The sequence below is a fragment of the Myotis daubentonii genome, chromosome 7 (assembly GCF_963259705.1).
Source record: "Myotis daubentonii chromosome 7, mMyoDau2.1, whole genome shotgun sequence".
NCBI classification, from domain to species: domain Eukaryota; kingdom Metazoa; phylum Chordata; class Mammalia; order Chiroptera; family Vespertilionidae; genus Myotis; species Myotis daubentonii.
The window spans coordinates 35439281-35465795 of record NC_081846.1 but is presented as its reverse complement, the minus strand read 5'-3'; the positions used below and the strand labels follow the sequence as shown (position 1 = coordinate 35465795).

Here is a 26515-nt window from a genome sequence, read left to right as displayed (position 1 = left end):
TTTCTCACAGAGCTCTCGGCTGGGGAGACCTGGGAAAACCGCCACTCTTGGACATGGGGTGTCCTCTGAGGGCCTGGCAGGTGGGGGCCTGTGCCTGCAGTCATCCCAGCCCTGGGTTCTGCAATGGCAGGGAACCATGGCTGATCACCCAGCTGCGCCCACTGTGGGCTGGCCTCACCGCAATGCCCTGTGTGGACATCCAGGTCTAGGGCTCCCCCTGGGCCCAGGGCCCTCGCCCTCACCCTCACATGGGTGTGCACACGTGTCCAAGCTCAAGGATTAGGCATGACAGTTATATTTGGACAATAACACCCTGGGGACTCTACCCCTGCAAGCCACCCTGGGGGCTGGAAGGAGGGCTTTTTTCTGCAGTGCCTCCTCAGTCCCACCACCAGGCCACTGCTCTCCCCCGCCCTGCCTGGCAGCCTGCCTCCCTGATCCCACTGGATTCCTCAGGGACCCCTGGGGCCTTCCTGAGGCCGTGGAGGCTGTGAGGTTGCTGGCCACACTGGCACAGCGGGCAGTCTGATACCCACGAAGGTGACCTCTGGGCTGGGTGGCACTATCCCAGGGCGTCTCACTATGTCACCAAGAGAGGGAACAGTGGCTGTGGCTTTGCTGTGCCTGACAGCTTCCCCTGAGCAGAAGGTCATGCCAGCCAACAGGGCAGTCTCTGACCCAGTTCCTGAGGGGCAGCCCTGACAGCAGGTGGAGGGCTGGAGCTGGGAGTCAATCCTCACCCATTGTTGGGGCTCACCCCCCAGGAACACGAGGGGCTACCCAGCGGTCACACCACTGGCCCAGCACCAATTAAGTCCTCAGGCAGCAGCTGCTGAGCCAAAGTTAAATCTGGTTCTGAACTCCTTCGAGGTGCCAAGGTGCCCTCACTAAACTTTCCAAAGGAGAAGGACCATGGCCAAGATAGTGGCAGGAGCAGGCCACCCCCCGCTCCAGCCTTCCTGTGAACACCTGTCCATGCAGTAAGGGAGAACCTTCCAGACATCCGTGGGGGTTTCTCTGTGATTCAAAACCATCCTGGGATTCAAGTCTGGATCGGGGAGCAGCCCAGTGCATCAGGATGGTGAAGACACAGAGGAATGAGTGTCACAGGGACCCTGCCGAACCTCAGATACACCTGGCTTCCAGGACTGCTTGGGACAAACTGGAGGGGGTGTGAGGCAGCAGTCAGTCACAGAAGGTCCTGGCTGCCCTGGGTCTGAGGACGTGTGTCTTGAGAGCTGCCCACAGGAATCCCCCCACCCGCCCCACATACACACAGTCACAGTCACAGCCAGGTCCTGCCTGCCCCACACCTTCACCGTCCAGTCCCTTTCCAGTCCCCTGGCTCTAGCAATCTGTGAGCGACCACACCAGTAAGGAGGTCATATTTACAAAACAAGTCAGTCTCCTCTGGGTCCCTGATACCATAATAAAAACTCAGAGATAATTGAACAACAGTCACACAAACTCCAGAAATCGAGGTTGTTCAGCATATACTTAGCATCCTGCCGAGCTGTCACTCAGCTACAAAGGCAGCAAAAAGCTCCTGAAAAATGTCTGAATTCTGGGAAGGCATTAATTGCATGGCTTATTTCTAGGTTCTACTTCAGAATAGTTGTCTGAATTTAAAAGCTACATGACAAAGGGAATGATGATAACTATAATAAGAGGAGCTTGAGTTAACAGCCCATTCGCAAAGATAAGTGACCAAGAGCCCTATGGGCCTGAGGGTTGTCACTGATACAAGTCAGAACAGCGAGGGTTGTTACTGACACAAGTCAGAACAGCGAGGGTTGTTACTGACACAAGTCAGAACAGCGCAGTGTAAGAAATAAACCAAAATAGGCCACGGGAGGAAGAGCAGGTTTTAGAACATGAGCTAAAGTCAGTGAGGAGATGGGGTGGGGATGGGGGTTGAGAGAGACAGTCCTGCTCTTTCATCGAGCGCCAAGCATGCGGTTTCACGGTGTAAGGAAACCAACACAGGCGTCAGAACACCCGTGTTTCACATTTCAGGGTGAGTGAGTGGAAAGAGCATGCCGGTATGTTAACCTCATTTAAAAGATAAAGGCAAACACATCCTGTTTTAACAGGAGGGAGAAAAGAAGGGGGGAAATCAGTGTGGAAAGATAAAAATCAAGATCCCAAACGGAGTGCCTGAAGATTGAACATAAAGGACAAATACAACACAATTTCCTTTGTTACAAGGCTCAACACTCACCAGATGAAACAGTAAGGCGACATAAGCAGTTTCTGAGAAAGAGAATTAACACAGAATTACCTCGGAAGATTCAAAAGAATTAAGGGTTAACTTCAAGTAGTTAAAATACTGGGATTTCAATGTTAATATGAAGCAAAGAATAGCAATACAAAAACTATTAAACATGATTAAGGAGACATTTAATGATATTTCACAGTTGATAGCAGCAGCATAATAATATGGAATCTAAAAACAGCAGAATATATATACATAACAACTTGCTGGAAAAATTAACTAGAAATTATCTATATATATAAAAAGCTAATATGCTAAGTGTCCAACCGTCCGACCGGTTGCTATGATGTGCACTGATCACCAGGGGGCTGACACTCAACGCAGGAGCTGCCGTGACACGCACAGAGAAATGGCACTGTGGACCTGGTGCCCACAAAGCAACACCTGGCTTCCCCCAAGTTGGATACAGGCCCCATCACCACCCCAGAGCAACACCCCACCAAATCGCAGCCAACACTGCCAAGACCCCATGGCGCAAAATGCGGCCCACAGCCCAGCCCAGCCCGGAAACAGTGGCTGTGGGTGCTGGGTAATGACGTCACGTTTTTGTTGACACTCGAAGCCGAAATTGTCGACAGAATATGCCTGAAGACCAACTATTGTCACAATGTACCTCTGAAGCAGAAAGAAAGTAATGTCATCGACAGAGCATGTCTGAAGAACAGTCATCGACAAGTACTACCAATATGGTAGGACCTGCCTTCATAGCAAAAATGAGGTAAATGAGGATGCAACTATCGAACACAACTGTGGTGGAATGACTGGTACATGTCAATTTTGCTTGTCCCTAAATTTCTCTGATGAAAAACCATCTGATGGAAAATTTACTCGATGTTGTAGCAAAGGCAAAGTTTGTCCAAATGATATAAATTTTCCAGAATACCCAGCATATTTTTAAAAAATTAATGATAAACAAAGATTCTGACAGTAAAAATTTCATGGAAAATATTCGTTGTTATATCATGTTGTTATTGTTTATTAATCAATTTATATAGTATTTTCATGTACATTTTACTAATTTTCTTTCATCTGTGATACTTCTATTACAGAGAAAGGGTGACTAGTGATATTAAAATATTTCTTCTAATTAATTTCCTTTCAATGTGCATGAATTTGTGCACTGGGCTACTTACTAGTAAGAATATAATTAGAATTAGAGAATCTAATAGCCCATTATCAAGTACACAAAAACCCGGAAACACAGAAATGAGCCGAGTAACACACAGCAGGATGCCTGTTGTTTGGGTGGGAATTAAAAAGAAATAGGAATAGACTCTAATGCATACAAGAATGCGTTATGTGTTAAACTAAGCATAACAAGACAATGAAGGTAGGAAATATCATTTAACATATGTTAGGACAATCGAGATAGGGAGGAAATAAATTCTAATCCTTGCCTTACTGTAACTACGCACAGTGTTAAGGAGATAAACATTATTCCAAAACACAGGGCAACTAAGTAGAAACAGAACATAATATTGTGGCCATATGACTCTCACTACTGAGTCTGTGGAGCAGACAGCCCTGTGATCAAATCACAGACCTGAGGAGTGAGGAGGCAGCGCGCCAAAACCGAACCACTAAGGAGCTAAAGCACGAAAAACAAGCGTCAGTAAAACAGACACGAGTGACACACACAGAGAAGACGGAACAACATGACAAATGGCTCGTCTCTGCAATATTTAAGAGTTTGTAAAAGAAGGTGACTCAGGACACCGATAGCAAAGGTGATCTGCACTCCAGAAAAAACAAGTCCCAACAGCTGCAGGAGAAAGCAGTTCGACCTTCCTAACAGCCAAAGCCGGCAGATGAGGACAGAACAGGAACTCTCATGTCAGCCTGCAAGAACACGATCTTGACAAACTCAGTGCTCATGGACCCACGAACAAAAGAAACATTTCCATAGGTTTCTGGTCATATAACTTAGTAAAATTATTCGAAAGAGCAACTGGGCAAAACCTCTAAGAACCCTGGAATGTTCAAGGCCTGTGCTGTGTAGGCCCCTTTGCAAGAATTCTTAAAACAACAACAACAACAAAAACTTAAACAAATGAGTCCAAAAGAGCAGTAAGCTATATGCACTGCGGTTCATTTACAACGGCAAAACCTGAAGGGGCTGAACATAAGTAGGACTGAGAAATCAGGACAGGACCCCTTCAGTGGCCTCCCTGCCAGGGAGCTGGCTGTCCACACCTGGCCCTGGCCGTGAAGGTAAACTCACCTTGCCTTGCTACCCATAAGGAGTGTATTTGTAAGAAGGTGGGTTCTCCATGTTTTGACTGAGACAAGAAGCCAGGAGAAGAGAGAGCTCAGACCTCAGACACACGTTCCAGGAGCTGTGCACAGTGTCCAGGCTTAAGTCCCATAAGACCCTGGGTGGTGGTGGGGGGGTGTCCACATCTGCATGGGGAAGGCTCCCCCACAGAGGACGAGAGTGTCCCGGGCCCCATGTGCTTGGCAGAGGGCCACCGATGGCAGGATGGGCCCTGGGAGATGCTGGGATGGCCAATGAGCAGGAGGAGTGCTGGGCCGAAGGCCAGCCTTAGGAAGGGCATCTGCTCTGGTCCCCTACCCGGCTGACCCCACGGCACACAAACCACAACACAGAGACGCTGCACCCAGAGCATGCCTTCATCACCGCTGCCTTCTGTGCCACCACCTGCTGCCCTGCCCTTTCCCTGGGACAGTCCCAGGAGGCCAACTCCAACGAGTGAGCATGCCTGACCTGCCTCCCTGGCCAGTGAAGTCCCATGTGCGTAGCCTGGACAGCTCTGGGGTTCTCATGCTGCTGGGGGCAGGGTGGAAGCAGTGTGTCCAAGAGGGAGGTGGGAGCGGAAGGCGCTGTGCAGAGCCTCCCCCAAACCGTCCCCCTCGTCACCAGGATGTGGTCCACCTGCCTGCTCTTCCTTCTACTTGTGCCAGGATCTGCTTAGTGCCGCTTGCTTCTGACCTTTTACATTCTGACACGGAGGCTTGATTTCATCCCCAAACGGAGGAGGTTGCAAAATTGCAAAACAGGGCAGTTAATAATCTGATGGAAAAAGACATCCCGGGAGGCTTGAGCGCAGTTCCCACTGTGTCTGGGCAGTGTCTGTCCTCTCCCAGGGCCAGAGACACAGAGCACTGGGGATAAAGGGAAGCTGAGGCCCTTGGGGATGGAAAAGGGGAGCTTGCACCTCCTCCCTGGCTCCCAGTGTCCCCACCACAAAGGGTTCCTGGCTGTGGGTCTCTGCAGAGCATTTCTGAAAAAAGGAATTAGGGTTCATCCTCCAAGCCCCTAGTTCAGCAGGTGGGCATCCACAGACCCTCTAGGGATCATGCTCAGAACCCACCATGGGGCAGGAATGCCACTTCAAAGCCAACCCCAACTGAAGGGCTGTGGCTGCCCCGAGGGCCTCCAACCTCCCCAAAAGGAAGACAGCTCCCCAGCTGGTGGGACACAGCAAGAGGGTACTTTCTGGAGGGGTGACCATGGAGCTGGCACTGGGTGGGGCTGGGAGTAATCAGAGGACCTACCCCTCTGACTCCTCCTCCCCTATGTGCCTGCCACACAGCTGGCTCTGGGCACACAGTGGAGGAAGGTAGATTTCCAGACCCTTCTGCCTCCTGGTTCCCCTCTGTACTGTGAGCACAGATATGGGAGCAGAGTCCCAGAGGGCTCCTTTCTTTATGACACTATCCCTCACCCCCCACATCCTCTGTCCAGTTGCCCTCGTCTTGGATCTGCTTCCTCAGAGCAGCCAGGGCCGAGCTCCTGAGACAGGACGAGGGGCTGACAGGCCTTTGCCTCACAGCCTCACCAAGACGCCCACTGACAGAGGGGCCGGGGCTGGCGCTTCGGGGTCAGGTGATGCTGCAGACACTTCGCCAGGAGCAGCAGTGTCCCCACAGGCTCTGCCCAGGTGCCCTCGAGGGAGGGACCAGGAAGGTCTTTGAGTGAGTGGAGGACAAGGGTTTCTGCCCGCCCAGCAGACACTGCACGCTGATGCCTCCCTGTCCCAGCCTAGGCCTCTGTCCACCACCTGAGCGGGGCTTCACTGGCCTTGCTCAGCAGCACTGGCCCGACAAAGCCCAGGGTGGCTGCTGGGAGCTCCAGGCCCTCTCAGGCTTTACTGTCCACGGCAGAGGACCAGCAAGAAGGACCGCCTGCCCCGCACATCAGGAAGACTTGAACCGATGTGAAATGAAGTGTTGAGAGGCCACCTCTGGGGAGCTGAGGGGGATCCCCACAGCCCTGCCCCAGCTCCTGGAAGCTGAGAGCACCCTTCCTGGAAGGGGCTGAGTGAGGTCTTCGCACACCAGCCTGTGCAGGATGGGTGGGTAGCTGCCCTAACCCCTCCCTGAAGGCCTAAGAGGCCAAGGTCAGCCACCAGGTTTCTGTGCACCTGGGCTTGAGGGTGTGAGCCTGGGCTCTGGAGACCCCAGAAGGATCCTCCTTCCCAGTGTGCACTGGGGTGGGGAGTGGGCGTCGGCGCCAGACCCTCCGGACAAGAACATGGCCCAAGTACTCACGGGCTCAGGGCTAGTTCCAAGGCAGATGCCTGGAGGGGCAAACCCGAGAAGGAACCGCAGGCAGGTGTCCCTGTGGGGCAGGGGCCACGCTTGGGCGGAGCTCTGGTGACCAGCCTGCTGAGCACAGGTCATGGCCCGTGCTGAGACCTGGGGAGGGGGGCTGAGCACAGCAGGACCCGGGGAGGGTGACAGCCACTGCCCCAGAGAGATCACCGTGGTTGAAGAAGATGCCTCCCTCTCCATTCCTGTTGGAATTCAAACAAAAGCAGCTGTTGGACAGGCTGGAGGGCTCTTCATGGCCCAGCTTGGGGTGAGCAGGGCAGAGGCAGTCAGTCCCCAGGGAGCAGGCCGTGGAGACCTGGGCCCGGGAACCCTGCACAGTGTGACCAAAGCTTCAGGAGCCGAGGCCACGCGGCAGCATTGATAAGCCCGGGGCTTCAGGGCCGAGAGAAGAGGGGCACCGGGAAGGCGCGAAGGTAAAGGTGGGTTCTTTGGGGCTCACTGGATTCTGATGCTTCTGACAGGGTTCCTGCCCGAGGTGGCAGCTCAGAGCCCGCAGCTGAGCAGGAAGAGGAGGAGCAGCCGGGCCTCCCATCTCTGAATCACCCGCATTTCCTGTCTTGGGGAGAAAACCCCATATGTGGTCACTTTAAAACCAACCATCTTCTAGCTGAGTTCCCATTTTTGAGATTCTTCTCTTTCCTTGTTCTGCTCTTTCCTCCTGACACCCACAGGGAGGTCTCTGGACATGGAGTCTGGATGACACATTGTTCCTTAATCTCCACAGCTCCCCAAATTAGATTGTATTCCCAGTTAATACATTCAATTACGTTGAATTTCCATTAGCAAACCCGGGCTGCAGTGAATGAGCTCACCCCGGACATGATGACTCGCCTGGTGCACAGAGCGGACCCGCCCTGCTGAACCCTTGCCCTGCGGGGAGCTGGTGCAGGGACCTGGGCAGTGAAGGGCAGAGAGAAAAGGGCTCAAGAGGAGACCTGGAGCCTGGCTCATGACCAGGGCCTCAGCCCAGGGCTGCTGGAGAACCCGCCACCAATTTCAACACAGAACCACGCTGGACTCCCGTCACCGGGTAGGCAGTGACGATGACAAACCTCCCAATGCAAAAGCAAGCAGGCCCTCAGTCCCATGGCAGGCCACTCAAGAGTGTCCACTGTCCTCGTGTTGGAACACGGCCCGAATGCTCTCACCAGCCCTGCTTTCACTGGAGATATTTGTATCTCCGAGCAACGGTGCGCAGTGCTGCTCAGGACGGAATAAACCCACACTTCTGTGCAATGCCCTAAGTGAGGCAGGGCTGCCACAGGCCCCTCTGTCCAGTCTGACGTAGGAGGTAGACCGTGTGGCCCCAGCAGCCCCTCCACGCCCCACAGGGGAGCTTCTCCCCTCCCCACGCATCTGCAGAAGTCACCTGGCTCACATTTATCCGTGCCACTTAGTGGGAAGGTAAGTCTCCTCTGACGGGCAGCTGTTGTTAAACCAGAAGCTTCCCTCTGGCATTTCCAGGGCCACTGCAGACCCACGCAGGCCCTGGGACAGCTATGACCTCAAGCAGCAGGCACTGGGTGGCCCTGGCTTTTGGAGTTCCTGTCCTCACCCTCAGCCTGTCCTGAACCCCAGGTCCTAACAGCAGTCCATCCTGCTCGCTGGGCTGCTGCCTCCCGCCCCGACAGCCTTAACTGCACTTGGCTCCAGCGGGGGGTCTTTCCCAGCACCTGCGCCCTTTGTCCGATATCTGCTGCCTCGCAGTCCTCCAGCCCCACTGTCTGGCTCTCTGCCTGTCCGTCCCCCACTTAGGGGCCCTGCTCCCCTGTTGGACACTGCTCCTAACATGGCCACGCCCCCCTGCCCATTCACGCGGCTCCTCCACCCCACACTGGGCCTCCTTTCGGGCCTCTTCTCTTCTTCTTCCTCCCAGTCACTTGGACCATCCTGTCCACCCCAAGGGCCCAAGACCCTGGAAGGTCAGCCCATGGCTCGAGCGCCAGGCAGCCTTCGTATCCCAATGCAAGTGGACCTCACCAGCCTGGTGGTTCTTGGCAGGGGCTGAGGCAGCCAGCGAAGGCCAGCATCCGCCTCCCAGAGAGCCACCTGATATAAAGACAGGGCATCCCCACACCTCCCGAGGGTCAGGGGAACCACCCTGTGTCGTTGGGGAGTGTCAAGAGCTGGGACCTCGGATCAAAGATCCCTAACCCGCTGTGACCCTGGGCAGATGAAGTGGGGTGACGACAGTTCTGACTCCTCCTGGGGCTGCCTCATACTTACAGGAGGTAACGTATGCCCAGAGCTTATGCCCCGCACATAGTACGTGCTCAGCAAACGCCAGCTTTGCGAACTGTCTTGGAACGAGGTAGGCGGTCACTAAGTAAACTGAGTAGGCGGTTCGGACCCATTGCTGGTTCTGGAGGAGAAAGCCATGTTGCAGACGCAGGGAACATGAGGAAGTTTGAAAGGGGCTGTGGGAAAGGAGCGCAGGGACATTCCGTGCAGAACGAAGATGGACCTGGAAGCAAAGGTGGGGCCAGATGGGCTTTTGAATAAACAGGACAAGTGGGCGGAGCCTCTGGGGAACGAGCCTGTGCCGCAGAGTTCACCCCGCACAGCAGAGTCAACTCCCGCAGGCCCGGGACCCAGCGGGACACCGAGGCCGCCCAGGCTCGAGAAGAAAATGTGGGTGGCTTCCTCTTGGACCTGGGTGTAGGGGAAGGCCCTTCAACCATGACTCCAATCCAGAGGCGACAAGAGACGGATGCCCAGGACGCGCGAACACAATAACGTGGCAACGACAATACCAGAGAGTCGGAAAACAACCGACTAACTGGGAGGAAATATGTAACACGTGCCGCAGCCGAAGGCCAGACGTCTCCTCTAACCTGAACGCTTTAAAAAGGGCCAGAAACGGATGGAAATGGGAAAGACAGGCACAATCAAGTCTCAAAAATATGTGTGTGGCCCTTAACATATGGAAGACGTTCAGATCCACTCATAAATTAGAGAGATGCAAATGAATGCACTGAGAGACCATTTCTCCATCAGACAGTGAGCGTTCAGAAGTGTGGAAACCCAGTCTCGGTGAGGCTGTGGGAACCAGCCCCCCTGCCACCCCCCCTTCCCCCGGCTGCTGGGAGGGAGCTGGTACAGCCTTTCGGCGGCAACGTGTTGGACCGCAATAACACGTGCTCTCACAGTGGATCCAGCAAACCCACTTCTAGGTCTCGACCCTGCAGACACAGTTCCAACAACACGAAAAAGTCATTCATTCAACACGACCTAAAACTGGGAAGTATTGTTAAAACCTAAGTGTCCCCTTGTTAGGAAAGTGGTTAAAAAACTGAGCACGGTGGGGTATTACTCAGATGTAAGGGTGAATGAGAAGGCTATGCACTGATAAGGTCTGTTTATAGGATATACTGTCAAATGGAAAAAAAGTGCAAGAAGAGAATCTATAGTATAATATACTCCATGTTACAAAGAGGGGGATATAAGAAAAATGGTTACACCTACTCATTTGTGCAAAAGAAATGCAAGAAGGAAAGGCAGAGTGAATAAGATTGGTTACACAGCAAGTGGGTGGGAATGTGGGGAAGCATGGCAACATGGGGCTGGGGAGTGGGGATGAGGGGCAAGGGCACCTCTCTGGGCCTCCCTTTGAGTGTCCCTCTGATGCTAGATGCCCCAAGGTGATGGTCTGCTTTCCGTGTCAAACTGGCCACACCTTGGTCCCCAGTTATTCTATCGCACAGGGCCCTGGGTGTTCCGGAGATGGCTCACAGCTACGATAAGCTGGCTTTGGGACGATGATCTTTGATAGTGTGGGCGGGGCCTCACTGGTCAGTTGAAAGGCCCTAAGACCGAGTTAAGGAATTCTGCCTCGAGGCTGCAGTACCCCCACTGGACTTGCCAGACCCCACCATCTCATAAAACAATTCCCTGAAATAAATACTGCTATAGACTGCGTTTCCTACACCAGGTTTAAGGGGGATTCACCCACATTCTCATGGTGCATGCTTGCATGGTTCCCTTGGCTACATCTAAGTCCCTGGTATGAATATGTGTGATCTATATCTATATCTGTGTCTATATCTCTATCTATTGTCTATATGTCTGTACCTGTATCTACATCTATCTATTATCTATCTATCTATCTATCTATCTATCTATCTATCTATCTATCTATCATCTATCTATCTATCTATATATCATCTATCTATCTATCTAGCCATCTATCTACCCATCCCGGCTTCTAAACACCATTCTTTAATCAAAGGAGCCAGGGCTTCTTGGAGAAGTGGCTGGTTCCAGGGCTGGAGCAGAAACAGTACAAGAGGAGCCTGGAACAACTCCGTGGCACCTAAGGAACTGCCCCCCAAAGGACACAAGAGCGCTCCAATGGCCGAAGCTGGGACAATTTAAAAACCCTTGTGAGGACAGTGGACCCACCAGGTATCCAGGATCACCTCCCACCTCAAGGTCAGCTGGTGAGCAACCTTAGTTCTGCTGCCATCTGCTTCCCCTTTGCCATGTAATGTAACATGTCATGTAACACATCATGTAATGCAACATCGGTTATATAATGACATTGCAACACATGTCATGCAATGTAACATATGCTATGTTAGGTATAATGATGCTGTTGAAATAAGGGCTTTTGCTCCTTGTTCCCTCAATTATCTTGATTTTCTTTTTCTTAAATTATTTTTTAATTGTTTTTATTGACTTTAGAGAGAGGAAGGGAGAGGGAGAGAGAGAGAGAGAAACATCAATTGGCTGCCTCCCGCATGTACTCCCACCAGAGATTGAATCTGCAACCTGGGCATGTGCCCTGACCAGGAATCGAACCGGAGATCTTTCGGTGCGTGACACTCAACCAACTGAGCCACACCAGCCAGGGCTTGATTTTCTTTTTAAATAAAAGGAATTTCCTGGCCCTCTCACCCCACCCCATGCTTCTATTTCTGGCTGTATCGCCACTGGGCTCTGAGGACGGACAACTCTCCTGGGCCTGAGTGATAATCATTCCTGCTTGCGAACTAGCCACTGTCGGAAACCGGCTGTGGCGGCTTCAGTTTCGAGTGACATCACCACTGCTTCTGTATTAACATCTCTAGCGTTATCCCGTCTTCTGCTAGGTGACAGCCTGCAATTGGCTGCACAAACCTCCTCGCTCACGCAGAGGAGGGGCAGGGCACGTGACACGCAGAGCATGGCCTCTTCCGTGGATCCAGTGATAGACAACCTTGACCTAAACTAAATAAGTCACTCAGCCCAGGCACAGGCCAGGCTGCCTCAAGAACAAGCGGCTCTGATGTTTAACACCCTGCCCGGCCCCCAATTTCTCACCCGTGATTGATTTTTCAGTTTAGAAAGTGAGGCCTTGAAGAACAAGAATGAGGGGACCCCACCGTCCCAGGGCTCCTGCCTCTTCACACCAAGTTCTGCTCGGGCTCCAGGGGCGGAGGTCCCTGCCCGCCCTTTGAGGTGAAAGGGAGGCAGTGGTGCAGCCCGCGGGGTGGGAAGAGGGGCGTTTTGGTAGAAGGACTGAGTCACGAAGGGGAAGGCTCAGTGCCCGCTGTCCACTGTGGGGTGCCATGGCCACCCCGCCAAGGACAGCCTTCCGTGACTCCAGGGCGCTCCTAGCCATGAACTGGCGGAAGGACAGCCTTGGCCTGACTATGGGGACCGGGGGAACCAGCAGGGACATCCCTGCAACCCGGCACCTGTCAGACTCGGCCACAAGGCCCCTGGGCACTGGGCCGCGCTCTCCGTGGTCCCCAGACGCCTGCGCTTGGATGGGCCACAGGAATCTACGTCTGGACACGGCCCTAACGGGACGCTCCGTCTCCTGCTGCCTTGAGGATCCCAGGTCATCACAGACCTCCTGCCCCTCACTGTCTGCACTTACCTGTCACTGACCCCTCCTTCCCCCTCATCTGTCCTCCACCCATGGCCACAGCCTGTCCGTCACCCTGGACTATGGTGAAGAACCCTCAGCAGGCCCTGGGGCCCCAAGGTCCCCCCAGCCATGTCCCTCCCGCCAGTAGGCACACTTGACTCACTCGATGGTCTTGCCCCAGTCACACCACAGCGTCCTACCGATGGCCTCCATGTCCACCTTGAATGGGGCGAGGCAGACGTCCTGCAAGACGGCATCGTAGTCGAAGTCCGGGCAGGCGGTGGCCATGAAGAGGTGATGCACTGCAAGGACAGTGTGTGGGGACTGTCACCCTCCGGCCTCGTCCCCGCCCGCCCCCCCCTGCCTTCCCGCCCACCTTCCCTGCAGGCCCGGGCTCTTCTGTCCGACACACACACATCCGTGCAGGGCTCCCGTCCCAGAGGCACCGGGGGGCTGCCATGGGTCTCACTTGTCCCGAGAATCTGATGTGTGGGGATACCGGGCACAGGGGCGGACACGCATCCTCACTCAACCCCTGACATGTTCCCAATGCCTCCACTTCACAGATGTGGAAACCGAGGCAGCAAGAATGATCGCTGGGGCTGGACCCAGGCTCCTCACCCACGATGCCACGAGGCCTGTCCACGGAGTGAGGAGGAGGAATCGCCTGTGGTGGTGGGGGGGACACAGCAGGACAGGGTCCTATCCCAGGGCAGGTGGGGACCTGGCTGCACCACCAGCCCAGACTGGCTCATCCACCCCCACCCCCCGCCCCGAGCCCTGGCTCACGCCGTGTCTGATTTTCACCGGTTATAACTAAGCTGACAACCGTGGCATGACGTGTCCTACCCTCCTGCCTTGATTAACACGCGATCAAAAATGAAAACGGTTGGTCAAGCAGCACACTGCTGATCGGCTCCACTGGAGGCTGCTGGGGTGGAGGTGGGGCAGGCTGGCCAGGGACCCCGGGCCCACCCCCAGGCCGCCTCCTCCTCCTCAGGCCCAAGGCCTGCTTTGTTCCCTCTCCAGGGCAGGCGGGCGGTGTCCTTCCCAGATCCCTTTAGGGCAGTGATGGCGAACCTTTTGAGCTCGGCGTGTCAGCATTTTGAAAAACCCTAACTTAACTCTGGTGCCGTGTCACATATAGAAATTTTTTGATATTTGCAACCATAGTAAAACAAAGATTTATATTTTTGATATTTATTTTATATATTTAAATGCCATTTAACAAAGAAAAATCAACCAAAAAAATGAGTTCGCGTGTCATAGGTTCGCCATCACTGCTTTAGGGTGAGGCTGCAGGCTCACCTACTGCCCCCAGGCTATGCTGGTCTCTGCCCAGTGGCTCCCCCTGCCCCACCAAGGGGGCCCTAAGGAAGCCCACCTGTGGGACAGGGGAAGTGCCAGGGTTCCTGGGTAGCTCAGGAGGCTCAGACACTGAATTCAGGAAAGAACTCTGAGCCATCTGTCCAGCCTCATCTGAGGACAGCCTCTCTGATGGTTCCCACCCCCTCACTGCCCCACAACCCACCCTGTTTCCCCACCAGGACGCTTTTCCCTGCAAACCCCAGACCCAAAGGTCCCCCTCCCCTGCCCTCCTCCCCCCTCCTTCCTCCTCTCCCATCTCCTCTCCCTCCCCCACCCGGGCCCAGCCCACTTCCCCAGCACCTCATTTGGGTGGTAGAACACTTCCTTCTCTGAGGACCTTTTGTGCTGCCCTGTCACCTCCCACTCGTTTCTGATACATGTACGTCCTCCCAGCAGTTCTGCATGTAAATATGCGTCAAACGAACAAGATGGCAACACCTAGCTTCATTCTGTGTGGGCGTGAGGCAGGCGCCTGCGACTGGTCCATGGAGTTCCGGAGCTCGGGGGGACCCCTCCTGTCTGGAAGGGCTGGTTTCAGGGAGAATAAAGACGACCACACATCTCAGCCAGGGCTCTCTGCAGAGCCACTCAACTGACACAACATCGGACAGACCTGTCACAAGGACACCAAGTTCCCAGAAGGGCAGATCGTCCAGCAGAGCCAGTCGCCAGGGTAGGGCAGGGCAGGGCACCTCCACTGGTCACCAGCAGGGAGTGCTGGTGTTGGGGGCCAGGGGTGCCGCTGTCCCCTCCACCTGTCCCCAGTCCCTCCCAGTACATTCTGGGCAATTTCTCCCTGCAACCTCTGGGCCATGGAGCACAGCCCTGCCCCTACCCCACTGGCCTGCCCTATCTGGCAGCCTCAGTGCTCACCCTAGAGCAGGACCCGCCCCTCCCCAGTCCCTGGCCTTGACTCTGGCTGGGCTCTGAGATGGTCCCCCTGCTGACCCAGGGTGGGACCCTGCTCTCTGGGAATGGAGACCCCACTTCTCTCCCTGCCTTGGAGGAGCCAGAGCAGCCTTGCTGTGGGTGAGGCTGGCCAGCTGCCAGGGAGCCTGAAACCATAGTGGTTTAGGTGCAGGAGAACAGCTCACTTCTCTTAACCAGCCTGATGCAGTTTCTTCGGGCGGAAAGAGAGACAGTATAGTTTCAAAGCTGAATAAAATTGCCCAGAGTTTTAAAGCCAGCTGTTTGGATTCCATTCCTGTGGGACTGCAAATGGATTCATTCATCATGGCTTCGAAGGCCGTGAGCAGACGCACTCCTTCCGTGAGTCAGGACAGGAGCTGTCGGGCACATGCACCATCGGGAAGTCAGAGACAGGGCCCCTCTGTCCACAGCAGGAAACCGGCCCTGAGATGAGGACACTGGCGGAGGAAGGCAGGGGGTCCCTCAGCACAGTGACAGGCAGGACTGCCGGCTCCCCCCAGGTCCACAGGGCTCCAGGCCGAAGGGCTGCTGCATGGAGACCTTGGACATCGGGTTTCTAAGGAGAGATGAAGGCCCAGCAGTGCGAAGCGGGTGGGCCGCACTTTAAGCCGCCCCGTCTGTCTGCACAGGCAGCAGGAGGGCTGTCCTGCTGCGGCTGATTCCACATTTGCAGAGAGAACCAGAGAACTCCCATAGTCCTCCTCCTAGAGCTGGGGGAGCCCGGTGACTGGGAGGCCCGCTGGTCTGAGGGACCAGTCTGGGGGCTAAACACAGAGCCTCCCCTTTGGTGCCGGTGAACTGGGGTAGGAGCAGCCCACGTGCCTGCAGGGACCCACGACACCCCGACCTTCCAGGCGGCACAGAGGAGGCCACACAGGCTCCTGCAGGCCTGTTCCCCTCTTGGCCACAGTTTCTTTAGTGGAGAAGTGGGACAGTTCCCCCGCCGTGAACTTACAGGACTGCTTTCCAGAGGATTCAGTTTAGGGATCCCGCCTGAAAAACGAGCGGCCCGTCCCTGTGAGGTTTCAGTGTGAGCCACCCTCAGCACCTCACAGGGCGCGCGGGCCCCTGGGGTCCAGCAGGGACAAGGGGGAGGGTGCTGGGGAGAGGGGGGAGGGGGAGGTGACCAAGTTCGCAGGACACTTTCAAAGGTGGTGGATATCGATTCGCGCAGGCTTGAACCCACACAGGTGTACACGTATGTCAGGACCCTCCAGATTACCCTAATATATTCACTCTAATGTACTCAGCTATCCCATGTCAATTATATCTCAATAAAGCTGTTTAACAATGAATGTGAAGGAAATATCAAGAGTGGGCTATCTCTGAGTGGTGTCATATGGGTGATCTTTATCTTCTGCCTTTCGTTCCCCTATATTGTCCACAGGTTAAAAAACATACTTTATAAACTATTATCTCTGTATTCTGTGCACATCTTCCCCTAGCCCTCCGGAGAAAGCCTTGCTCGGCAGGTTCTGGCTGTAGCCGTGAATCATTTTCCGCTCACCCTGCCAGGGCCCTCAGGGTGAGAACCACCACTTCCAGCACCCCCTGGTTCCTGCCACCTGCCGGGAGCCAAATCCCCAGGAAGCCACATGCCTGCCTGAAAAAGGAAAACCAAAACCAAGACAATGACAAACTGAAAAAACAAAAACTACATGCAGTAAAAACTCCTACTCAACCGTCAAGGCCTGGTCAACCCCCACCGCCTCCGCCCCGCACGGCATACACTCTCTGACGGTCAGCATCCCACATGCTGCAAACCTTCCTTAGCCCACGTAGACCTGAGCCAATAGAGTCTCCGGCCATCACCTGTTTTTGGTCCTCCTGGTCAGTTTCAGCCACTGTCCCTGGCTCTGGCCTCGAGATGCTGTGTCCCCTCCCGTCCCCTCCTTGAGGTGTCTGCTCTGTGCTAGATGTGGGGGACCTATTAATATGTCCCCTGAATCTACAAGAAAATGGGATGCTAAGTCAGGTGAAAGAAGAAGTGGCATCCGACAGGAGAGCAGTGGAGTCAGATGATGTCAGCCGAAAAACGAAAAACCACAGTGTTGTCCCTGACAAGGTTAAATCCCACCCGATGAGCCCCGAGGGGAGCCTCAGGCCCACGAGGAAGCTACCAGCACAAAGATAGAGAGGACACGGAGAAAGTGGACCCCTGTGCACGGCTGGTGGGAGTGGGAACGGTGCATTTGCTGTGAAAAGAGTCTGCTGTGAACAAGTTAAACAGAGTTATCATATGACCTAGCAATTCCACTTGTAGATATATGCCTCCAAAGAACTGCAAGCAGGGTCTCAAACAGACATTTACACACACATGTTCATAGCAGAATTATTCACAATAGTCAAAAGATAGAATCAATCCAGATGTCCATCAACAGATGAGTAGATAAACACAGTATGGTCCATACCTACAATGGAATATTATTCACCTTTAAAAAGGAGAAAATCCTGTCCAGCTGGTGTAGCTCAGCAGTTGAGCAGCAACCCAGGAACCAAGAGGTCACAGGTTCGAATCCTGGTCAGGGGTGGGGGTGGGTGCAGGAGGCAGCCTATCAGTGATGTTTTTCTCTCATTGATGTTTCTATCTCTCTCTACCTCTCCCTTCCTTTCTCTCTAAAAATCAATAAAAACATGTTAAAAAAAAAAAAGAGGAGAAAATCCTGTCACATGAACGAACCTTGAGGACATTATTCTGAGTGAAATAAGCCAGTCATGAAAGGACAGATTCTGTGTGGTCCCACTTACATGAGGTCCCTACAGTAGCCAGAGTCAGACAGAAAGTAGAAGGGTGGGACAGGGGATGAGGAGTGCGTGTTTAATGGGGACAGAGCTTTCGTTTGGGAAGATGGTGATGGTGGGACAACAATGTGAAGGTACTTAATGCCTCTGAACTGTATAATGGTAAATTTTATGTTATGTGTATTTTATGACAACTTTAAAAGGCATAGAGTGGGTTAAAGAAGGTTCCACTATAACAACTCACCATGGGAACGTGCCGCCGGGGGTTGCATGTGTGGATTCCCGCACAGAGCATGCAGGAACTCAGCAAAGAGTCAGAAGACAGAGTTAAAATTGGGAGGGGCTGGGAGACAGGCCTTCCTTACAGGTGACCCATCTGAAAAGCCAAGAGTGGGGAAGAAGGAAAACAAAGCAAGAAGCCAGCTCTGTGGGAAACTGAGCGCAGGGAGGTGGCCAAGCACAGAACAAATGTACAAAAAAGGAGCTTTCTTCTGTTCCAGCAATAAGTTAGGAAATAGACTGGGAAAATGTCCCACTCACAGGAGCAGCCAGAACCCCACAAGATTCCTAGACGCTGAACCAGTAATCTGCAGGTCCAGAAAGGCAGAGGAGCGGTCACGATATTCATCCTCCCCATCAATTCATAGGTCAGTGCAATTACCATCCAAATCCCAACAGACATTTAGCTCAGAAACCAGGGGCATCCCAGATGCATCAAATGTTTTTACAAAGTGGAGGAAGAATCATTTAACTTCAGGACCTTCCCTGTCGGGACCATCCCTCTTATCCGAGGCTCTCACTGCAAACTCTCCGACCACACCCCTCTTCTGTGCCCTGAACTTGTGCAACACCTGTCTACCTGCCATGGTCTCTGAGTGTCCAAGGGGAGGTGGCCGCTGTGGATGGGGCTGCCAGCTTTAGTGAGCAAAAATACAAGACGCCTAGTTAAATTTGAATGTCAGATAAACAATGATTCCCCAATTGCATGGGACATATGCAAACTAAAACCATTTGTCACTGATCTGAAATCTAAATTTGACTGGGACCCTGGGTCTAACCCTGAAGTCTAAGCTCCCACCCTCCACTTGGGCCAGCAGCCTGGCTGACCATCCCGCTCCCCCCCTCCCTCCCCCCCTTCCTCACTGCTCAGGCCCAAGCCCAAGGCCGACCTTCAGTTTCACCTCTGGAACTCTCTGGAATCTCCACTCTTTCCATCTCAATCCTCTGTCCTGACTCCACCCAGCCTCCCTCCCCTGGTCCCCTGCCTGCACTCCCACCCCAGCCCACACTGCGAAGTAGCCCAAGGCTTTTAAACCAAACTCTCATCACCCCCTTTCATATCCTGCAGGTTTCCCCTTTGCCCTTGGAATGAAATCTGAGCTGTCTACCTTGGCCCAGAGGGTGAGTCCTCCAGCCCAGCCTTGGGTCAAATGCTTGGCCGCAAAGGCTTCCAACAAGCCCCGAATCAGGGCCTTTGCACAATGCCCTGGGTCTGCTCTAGAGGCTCTTCCCAGGCTCCTCGGGGCTCTGATCAGCCAGGGCCCTGGGCTTATTTCTCCTGCATAAGCAGCACCATTTATGTACCTGTTTACACGGAGCAGGGCTTCTTGCCCCCAGCTGGGCCATTCCTCCTATGGGCGCTGCCTGGGCTTCTGCTTTCCAGAACTCCCTCCTGGTGATGACACTACGTGAACCACTTGTGTGGGACAGAGAGAGGTTTCTAGGAGAAATGGCTTAGTGCTTCCCCGGCGCCCCTTACCTGGCCATCCACCCAGCCGGCAGCCCTTCCGCCTTACAAACGGACCCATGGAGCCTTCCAGAGGCAGAAAAGGCACATGGGGAGCGAGCCAACCCGGTGTCAATGTCACCAGATTTCTGTTGAAGTGACAATGCTTTCTAGACCTCTTCTCTGTGATGTGACGCGCAAACTGCTTTCATTCCCGTTGACATGTGACCATACGGCAGGTGTTAGTATCCAATTATTTGCTTGTCATTCGCTGCCTTTTGCCTTCTCAAGTGATGTGTGGTTTAGGACCATTCCTGGTGAGCCTTGAGGGTGTGGGGTGCAGAGCCATGAGGAGCAGGGTGGGCGCTGCCCAGGCCGTAGGTGGGTCACTGCTTCCTGCAAACTCTGTGCTCATTCAGAAGTTGCGGACAGGAGGGACCCAGAGGTGGGCTGACCTGGGGTTCAAGCCTGGCACATGTGGGGGCACTGCCACTGTGGTGTGATGGAGGCTGTGAGGGGGCCTGCAGGGGCACAGGAGAGGGTCACCGCCCCAGGGTGGTGCATGGGGTGGCCAGAGGAGGCTTCCCTGTGGGCAGTCACCTGGGAGGGGTGGAGGTGGTGTGGCCTGGTGGGGCCTGTGAGACTGGAGGACAGTGAGCTGAGGGCAGAGTGGATGTGGGCCAGGTGGGAGAGAAGGATGGCTGGGGTTCTGGCCTCTGGTCCCACAGAATCCACTATAGGAACCCACAAGGTAGAGAGAGAGGGAGCCATCAGGGAGCTAAACAAAGGAGACCCAGTGAGGCCTCATGAGAATAAAGTAAGAAGCCTGGCTGGGAAGCTCAGGCCCGGGCTCCAGGTCCCCTGCGGAGTCTTGGTCAGCGTGTCTCCGTGGGCCCTGCTCCAACAGAGCCACTTAAATGATGATGGAAGTGATGTCTTTTGTTGTCAACGAAAACACTGAAATAAGACAATCTTAGGAAAGAAAAGCTTTCCATGGACAATAACTTCATTATGTTAAAATGAATTGACTGGTTGTTTAGGTTGGGAGCCCTCCTGTCCTGCTGTGTTGACATAACCTCCTCACAGAGAACAGATGAGTTCTCTAGAAACCTTACGCAGCCCAAGGTCACCCTGTCCTGGAGGGAGGGAGGGCTGGTGACCAGGACATCTCTCTGGGGGGTTAGGGAGGGAGTGGGGGCCCAAGGGCACCTCTGATGTGGTGCTGCGGACAGGGCAGAGTCCTGTCAGCATCGTGGGTATCTCTTCACTCGCCAGGAAGGAGCTGCAGGGCAGAGGCAGGCGGCACAGGCCTTTGGCATGGGCGCTAAAGTCCCAGCGGCCACCTTGGCCACCTCCTCTTCTCTCCTGTCCCAGCTCCTGCTCCTTTTCCACTAAAGCACCTCCTCCTTCAGGAGGCATTCCCTGAGTCCCCAGTGAACAAAATGCTCTTGGGCAGGATGGGGTGCCCTTCTCAGACCCTCCGAGCACCTGCCACCACCAGGCGCTGTCCTGCAAGGGCACACCCAGCTCACACGTGATGGGGTAAAAGGACTGAGAAGTCTACCCTATGGCTTTGACCTAGGAGCTCAGAAGGTGCCAGGAGAGCTCTCTCAGGTTATAGGCAGATGCCCCCACCCCTCCTTGGTTCACAGGATGGACAGGTGTCCCCACCCCTCCGTGGCCCCCAGCCAAGTGGAGGGAGAGTGAGCCCCACAGCTCCAGCAGGAAACAGACTGTGCAGCCTGGGTCCTATGCCCTCCCTGAGACAGACTGTGCAGCCAGGGCCCACTGAGGGGAGCCCACCACGCCAGGTGGGCCTCAGGAAAGATGGGTTCTGCTCCTGAAGGAGGGGATGCTAGCAGCCTACCCACCAGGTTCCACTCTCAAGGGCTGGAATCTATCCACATGGGCTCCTGTGTCACACTGGATGGGGTATGAATGGGGTAGAAGCTGTGAAATTGGTTCATTCTGGGGGAAAATAAGGAGAAAGAAGTTTTCCCAATGAGCCATTTTCCTGAAGAAAGGATTCTAACTCAACATTTCCTTGGCGCATTGCTGATTACGGCGTCCGTGTGGACAGGACCATTTCTCAACAGCCCTGGCCTGGAACTGACCACATGTACAGTGACTGGCGTGTGCCTGTGGAACGGAGACAGAATCCAGAAGCTTCTCCCCTCAGGGAGCATGAACAGACACACCGAGCTGATTAGCAAGTAAGATCCTTCAGACCTGGGCTCTAGGACTACAGTGCCTCCGGATTTCAAGCAGTCACATGGGTTGTATTTACTGGGATGTCCCTGGAGGTTACGGCTACACTTGTGTATGTACAAAGTCAGATATCTCAATGACCATAGCAGCCTTGCAAAGAGAACCCCACAGCCCCCAGCATGACCCCAAGAAAGGTACATGTTTCCCAGGACAGGTGTCAGAGGAGTTCCCACAAGTCTGAGTGGGCCCGCCCTCATGAGTGACGGTGGGCTCTTCTAATCAGGAGCTTACACCGCACATAGCACGATCCTGCGTTGTCTGGAAATGCCCTCTTTTCTGATCGATGAAAAACTTTCCAGTGGCTACGTACAAACTTCTGAAATGCATGTGGCCTGACCAGAATAGTGAGATGTCAAAAACCATGTGCAGAAAGCAAGCAGATTGAATAAGAAAAGTAGCTTGATTGTAAAACTGTTGCAGATGAGTTCTTGAACCTAACAACTAGCATACTTGGGGGGAAAAAACAATCCCGCAATGCCACTCTGGGTAGTGAAGTTTTCATCTCCAAGGAGATCTGGCTGAAGCCGCAGCTTGGGAAGAAAATACTGCGTGCTCCATATTCTAATTACTGCCGGGCTCAATGACATGAGCTTACTAATAACCTCATAAAGTTGTGTTTGTTTTTTCCAAGATACAATGTTAGCCAGACCTAATATAATTTAAGATTACAGGATTTTGGATTTTCACCAGAACGTTGTATCACCTTCTTGGTAAACAAGGAAGGTCTTCTTCTCCTTCTCCTTCTTTTTTTTTTTAATAGATTTTATTGATTTTTTTACAGAGAGGAAGGGAGAAGGACAGAGAGTTAGAAACATCGATGAAAGAGAAACATCGATCAGCTGCCTCCTGCACACTCCCCACTGGGGATGTGCCTGCAACCAAGGTACATGCCCTTGACCGGAATTGAACCTGGGACCCTTGCGTCCGCAGGCTGACGCTCTACCCACTGAGCCAAACCGGTTAGGGCAAGAGAAGGTCTTCTTATGGGATCATGCAGTGCTTTATTCACACACACACTTTAGAGCAGTGGTTCTCAACCTGTGGGTCGCGACCCCTCTGGCGGTCAAATGACCCTTTCACAGGGGTCACCTAAGGCCATCCTGCATATCAGATATTTACATTACGATTCATAACAGTAGCAACATTACAGTTATGAAGTAGCAACGAAAATAATTTTATGGTTGGGTCACAACATGAGGAACTGTGTTTAAAGGGCCAGAAGGTTGAGAACCATTGCTTTAGAGGGTGCATCTTTGGCACATGAGTAGAGAACATTTATGATTTAAAAAAAAAAAAAAAAAGGGACACAACCCTGCTAAAGAGAAATGTTCATTTCTCAGGAAACCAAAACAGTAAGTTCCATGTCAAGCCAAATGAATCCTAACACAAAAGAAGAGGATAATATTATTTTAAGATTTTGCTTTTTTACATAACGTCAGCCAAAACACTGAAGGGGCAAGATCAGTTTTCAGATGATATTCTATTGATGCTGCGGGTTTCCTGCGGATCTGACCCTCCTTGGCAAGGTTTATGAATAGCGAGAGGTGGGATGGCACAGCGCCTGGGTAGTCTTCAGCCCATCTCCCCCAGGGCCTGGACCCTCTCCAGGGTAAGCCACACTGCTCCCAGCTGCTCCCCCCGCTGCAAAAATAGCACGGGGGTCTCCCCTTCCCCAGCACCATCAGGTGCTTCTGGCCACACTGCCCTTTCTGGGAAAGGCCAAAGAACCAGTAATGGCTGCGGGGGCCTTCCGGGGGCCACTGGATTCTTCCACTTAAATGACCTATTTAATTAGCTTTCTTAAAAGGTACCTAAATAGCTCTGTTGCTCAGCTGGTTGGAGCATTGTCCCTGTGCATGGAAAGATTGCGGGTTCTACCCCGAGTCCTGGCATATAAGAGAAGCAACCGATCGAGGTGAGTCACACTGATGCTCCCCCTCCCCCCCACCCCTTTCCTCTCTCTCTAAAAATAAATACAAACATATCCTTGGGAGAGGAATAAATAAATGGTGCCTAAACACACAAATTGAGTCAAATAGCTAAAGCCATTTTTAAAAAGGTTTCTCACCATTTGATGAAAACTGTAGACAGGGAAGTGAAGGCGACAATTTCTTGCTACATTTTGCCAAGCCTGGTGCTGGTTCCTGTCCTCACTGGGTTTCAGCTTAGAATACCCTCCGGAGAGGGAGCCAGCACACCCAGAGTCCCTCTTAGAATTTCCCCAAGTCAGCTGGCCGCTTCTGCAAAGACATCTCTGGGAGGTTTATTTGCAAGTCAGCAACTGCTGTATGTTAGAATCAGGCTTTCCGTTTTCACTAATTTCTAGATAAAGGGCTGTGGTTCTGATTTCTAAATAGGTGATCTGCCCGGTGCCTGCTCTCACACACGGTCGCCTAAGGAGGCCCGCGGGGGCACAGAGGTGCGGGCAGGGGGCCCGCGCATTGTAGTTTTACTCCTGAAAATCAGTGAGTCCCAGGGTGCGGGAGAATTGCCCTGAGCCTTTCAGAACTCCCTGCCCCCGCAATGCCCCAAGCTGTCCCGGTCCCCAGAGGGTGGCGCAACCCTGCAGGGACCCCCGTCCACGTCCGGGGCCTCTCGTGAGCCCCGGGGACTTCGGCTCCCAGACGGCCAGCCAGTCGCAACCGGTGAGCTCTGGGCACTCGCCTCCCTTCGAGGGCGCGGAGCGGGCGAGTGGGCGCGGCAGGGGGACGGGAGCTGCAGGGGTGTCGGGGCAGCCGGGACCCAGCCTTACTCACCCAGGAGCAGGCAGAGGCTGCGCCGCGGGAGGCCGCGCAGGGCCGGGGCCATGACGCCTGCTACGTACGGGACTGGTCCGCCAGCCGCGAGACCCGCCGAGGTCTGAGTCGTCGCAGCTCCGGGGGCGGGGGCGGGAGCGGGATCGGCGGGAGGCGCCCGCCCGGCCCACTGCGGCTCCCTGGGTGGCGGAAGCCCGGCGGGGCGGGCGGGGACGGCGGTGAGCGTCACGGAGAGGGGAGCCGGGCGGGCCAGCACCTGCAGCCCGGGCGCTCGGAGGAGTCTGTAACAGCGAGGTGACCCGACCCACGCGTGTCGCCGGAACGGCGCTGCGGGAGTGCGGGCCCAGCCAGCGGAGGGCTACGCCCAGGGAGCGTGCCGTGCGGCTGCCAGACCCTCAGGGGGATGCACTCTAGGACTCCTGGGGAGGCCGGGCCCCCGATGCGGGGCGCTCCTGAAATGTTCCCCGAACAAACGGACAAGTTAAAAACTAGGCGGGCGACGGTGCCTGTATTGCCAAAGGCCAAGACCAGTCTTCCGCTCCCTCCCCGCCCCCCAGGTGCAGTCACTGTCTCCTGTGGGGACAAGCTTGGCGCTCGGGAAGAGTCACAGGAATAAAAAAACACAGGATCAATGAGAAACTGGAGCGAATAGTGCGACCCTACGGGATGAGGAACAGCATGGCACAGGGGAGGAGGGAGGCAGCAGGCGCGCACAAAGGTCCTGGGGCCAGAGGGAATGGCTCTGCCTGGGCTGAAAGGTGGCCCACGAGGGACTTGCTGGTAAGGATGGGTGGTGAGAGGCCGGGAGACTGCTAGGCCTCAGGTCAAGTTCTGACTCTGAACTTATGCAGAAAGATGACAGCATTAGATTTGCCTTTTGAGGTGGTCAGTCTGCGTCTGTGTGGACACATTTACAGAGTGAGCGGAGAAGGGCTCCCTGGGGTGACAACACAGCCCTGGGGAAGCCTGGGGGAGGAGCTTTCCTGATGCAGGTCGGACAGGGAGACCTAAACTTAGGCCCGGGCAGCTGAGCTCTCAAAGCCTGTCTGGTGGCTGGGTCTCCCCTTACAATGGTTCTTCTTGTAACAGCCTATTCCAAGACCGCTGAGCAAGTGAGTAAATTTATGCTCGAGCTAATCAACCAACCACTGCCCTTGATGCAGTGGTTACTTCTCTGTGGCCCAGAAGGACGGAGCCTGGAGCACAGCGGTATGGAGTGAGAGAGCATTTCCTTATGCTAAATGAAAGGGAACAGAGCCACCTGCTGTCAGTTTAGAGAATAAGAGGCAGCTGACAGCCAGGTCGACCATCCACTCCATATGCTAGGGCACGAGCCAGCCAGCAATCTATGGCCTAGGGGCCCCAAACGCCCTGAGAGGGTCTGCATCAGATGGTGGGGGATGGCACATGCTCTCTTGACTTGAATAGCCCCTCTTGCCACCATTGCGTGGCCTGGCCTCCCACTTTATTCAAGAGACATTTGAATCCTTACTATGTGGAAAACTGGTCAGCTGACAATGCAGGTCCTGCCTTTCAGTTGGTGAAGCTAGTGAGGCAACCTCCCCAAATCTCAAGTGATAACATGCATGTCCCGATACAGAGACCACACACACACACATGTGCGTGCCCACACACCTGACTCAACTGTGGTGTCTTTTTTAAAAAAATGCGTTTTTATTGATTTGAGAGGGAGATAGAAACATCGATGACAGAATCATTGATTGGCTGCCTCCTGCAAGCCTCACACTGGGGATCAAGCCTGCAACCTGGGCATGTGCACTAACTGGAAATTGAACTGTGACATCCTGGTTCATAGGTTGACACTTAGCTATACCAGACGAGCTGTGGTGTTAAGTCTTGAGGGCTGGGAGGAGGAGTGTGCAAGGGGACTACAGGCCAGAGCAAAGGGGCAGTGCAGGGACCATGCCATGTGAGAAGGGCACGGGTGGTTAGGGGAGGTGTGGGGCCCAGCCCTGGGCCAGTTCCACTGTGTATCCTGTACTAGGATTCCTATACTAGAA

General features: G+C 54.0%; 1 protein-coding gene across 1 annotated transcript in view; it reads right to left on the bottom strand.

Moving 5' to 3' along the window:
* Positions 1-24671, bottom strand: part of RAMP1 (receptor activity modifying protein 1) — a 34429-nt gene extending 9758 nt beyond the window's left edge. The window contains exons 1-2 of the mRNA XM_059703710.1: positions 24495-24671; positions 12868-13006 (exon numbers count right to left, since the gene is read on the bottom strand). Of these exons, the coding sequence (XP_059559693.1) occupies positions 12868-13006; positions 24495-24546 (191 nt within the window). The 5' untranslated portion in view covers positions 24547-24671. The remainder of the gene's footprint in view (positions 1-12867; positions 13007-24494) is intronic.
* Between the last annotated feature and the right edge of the window lie 1844 nt (positions 24672-26515).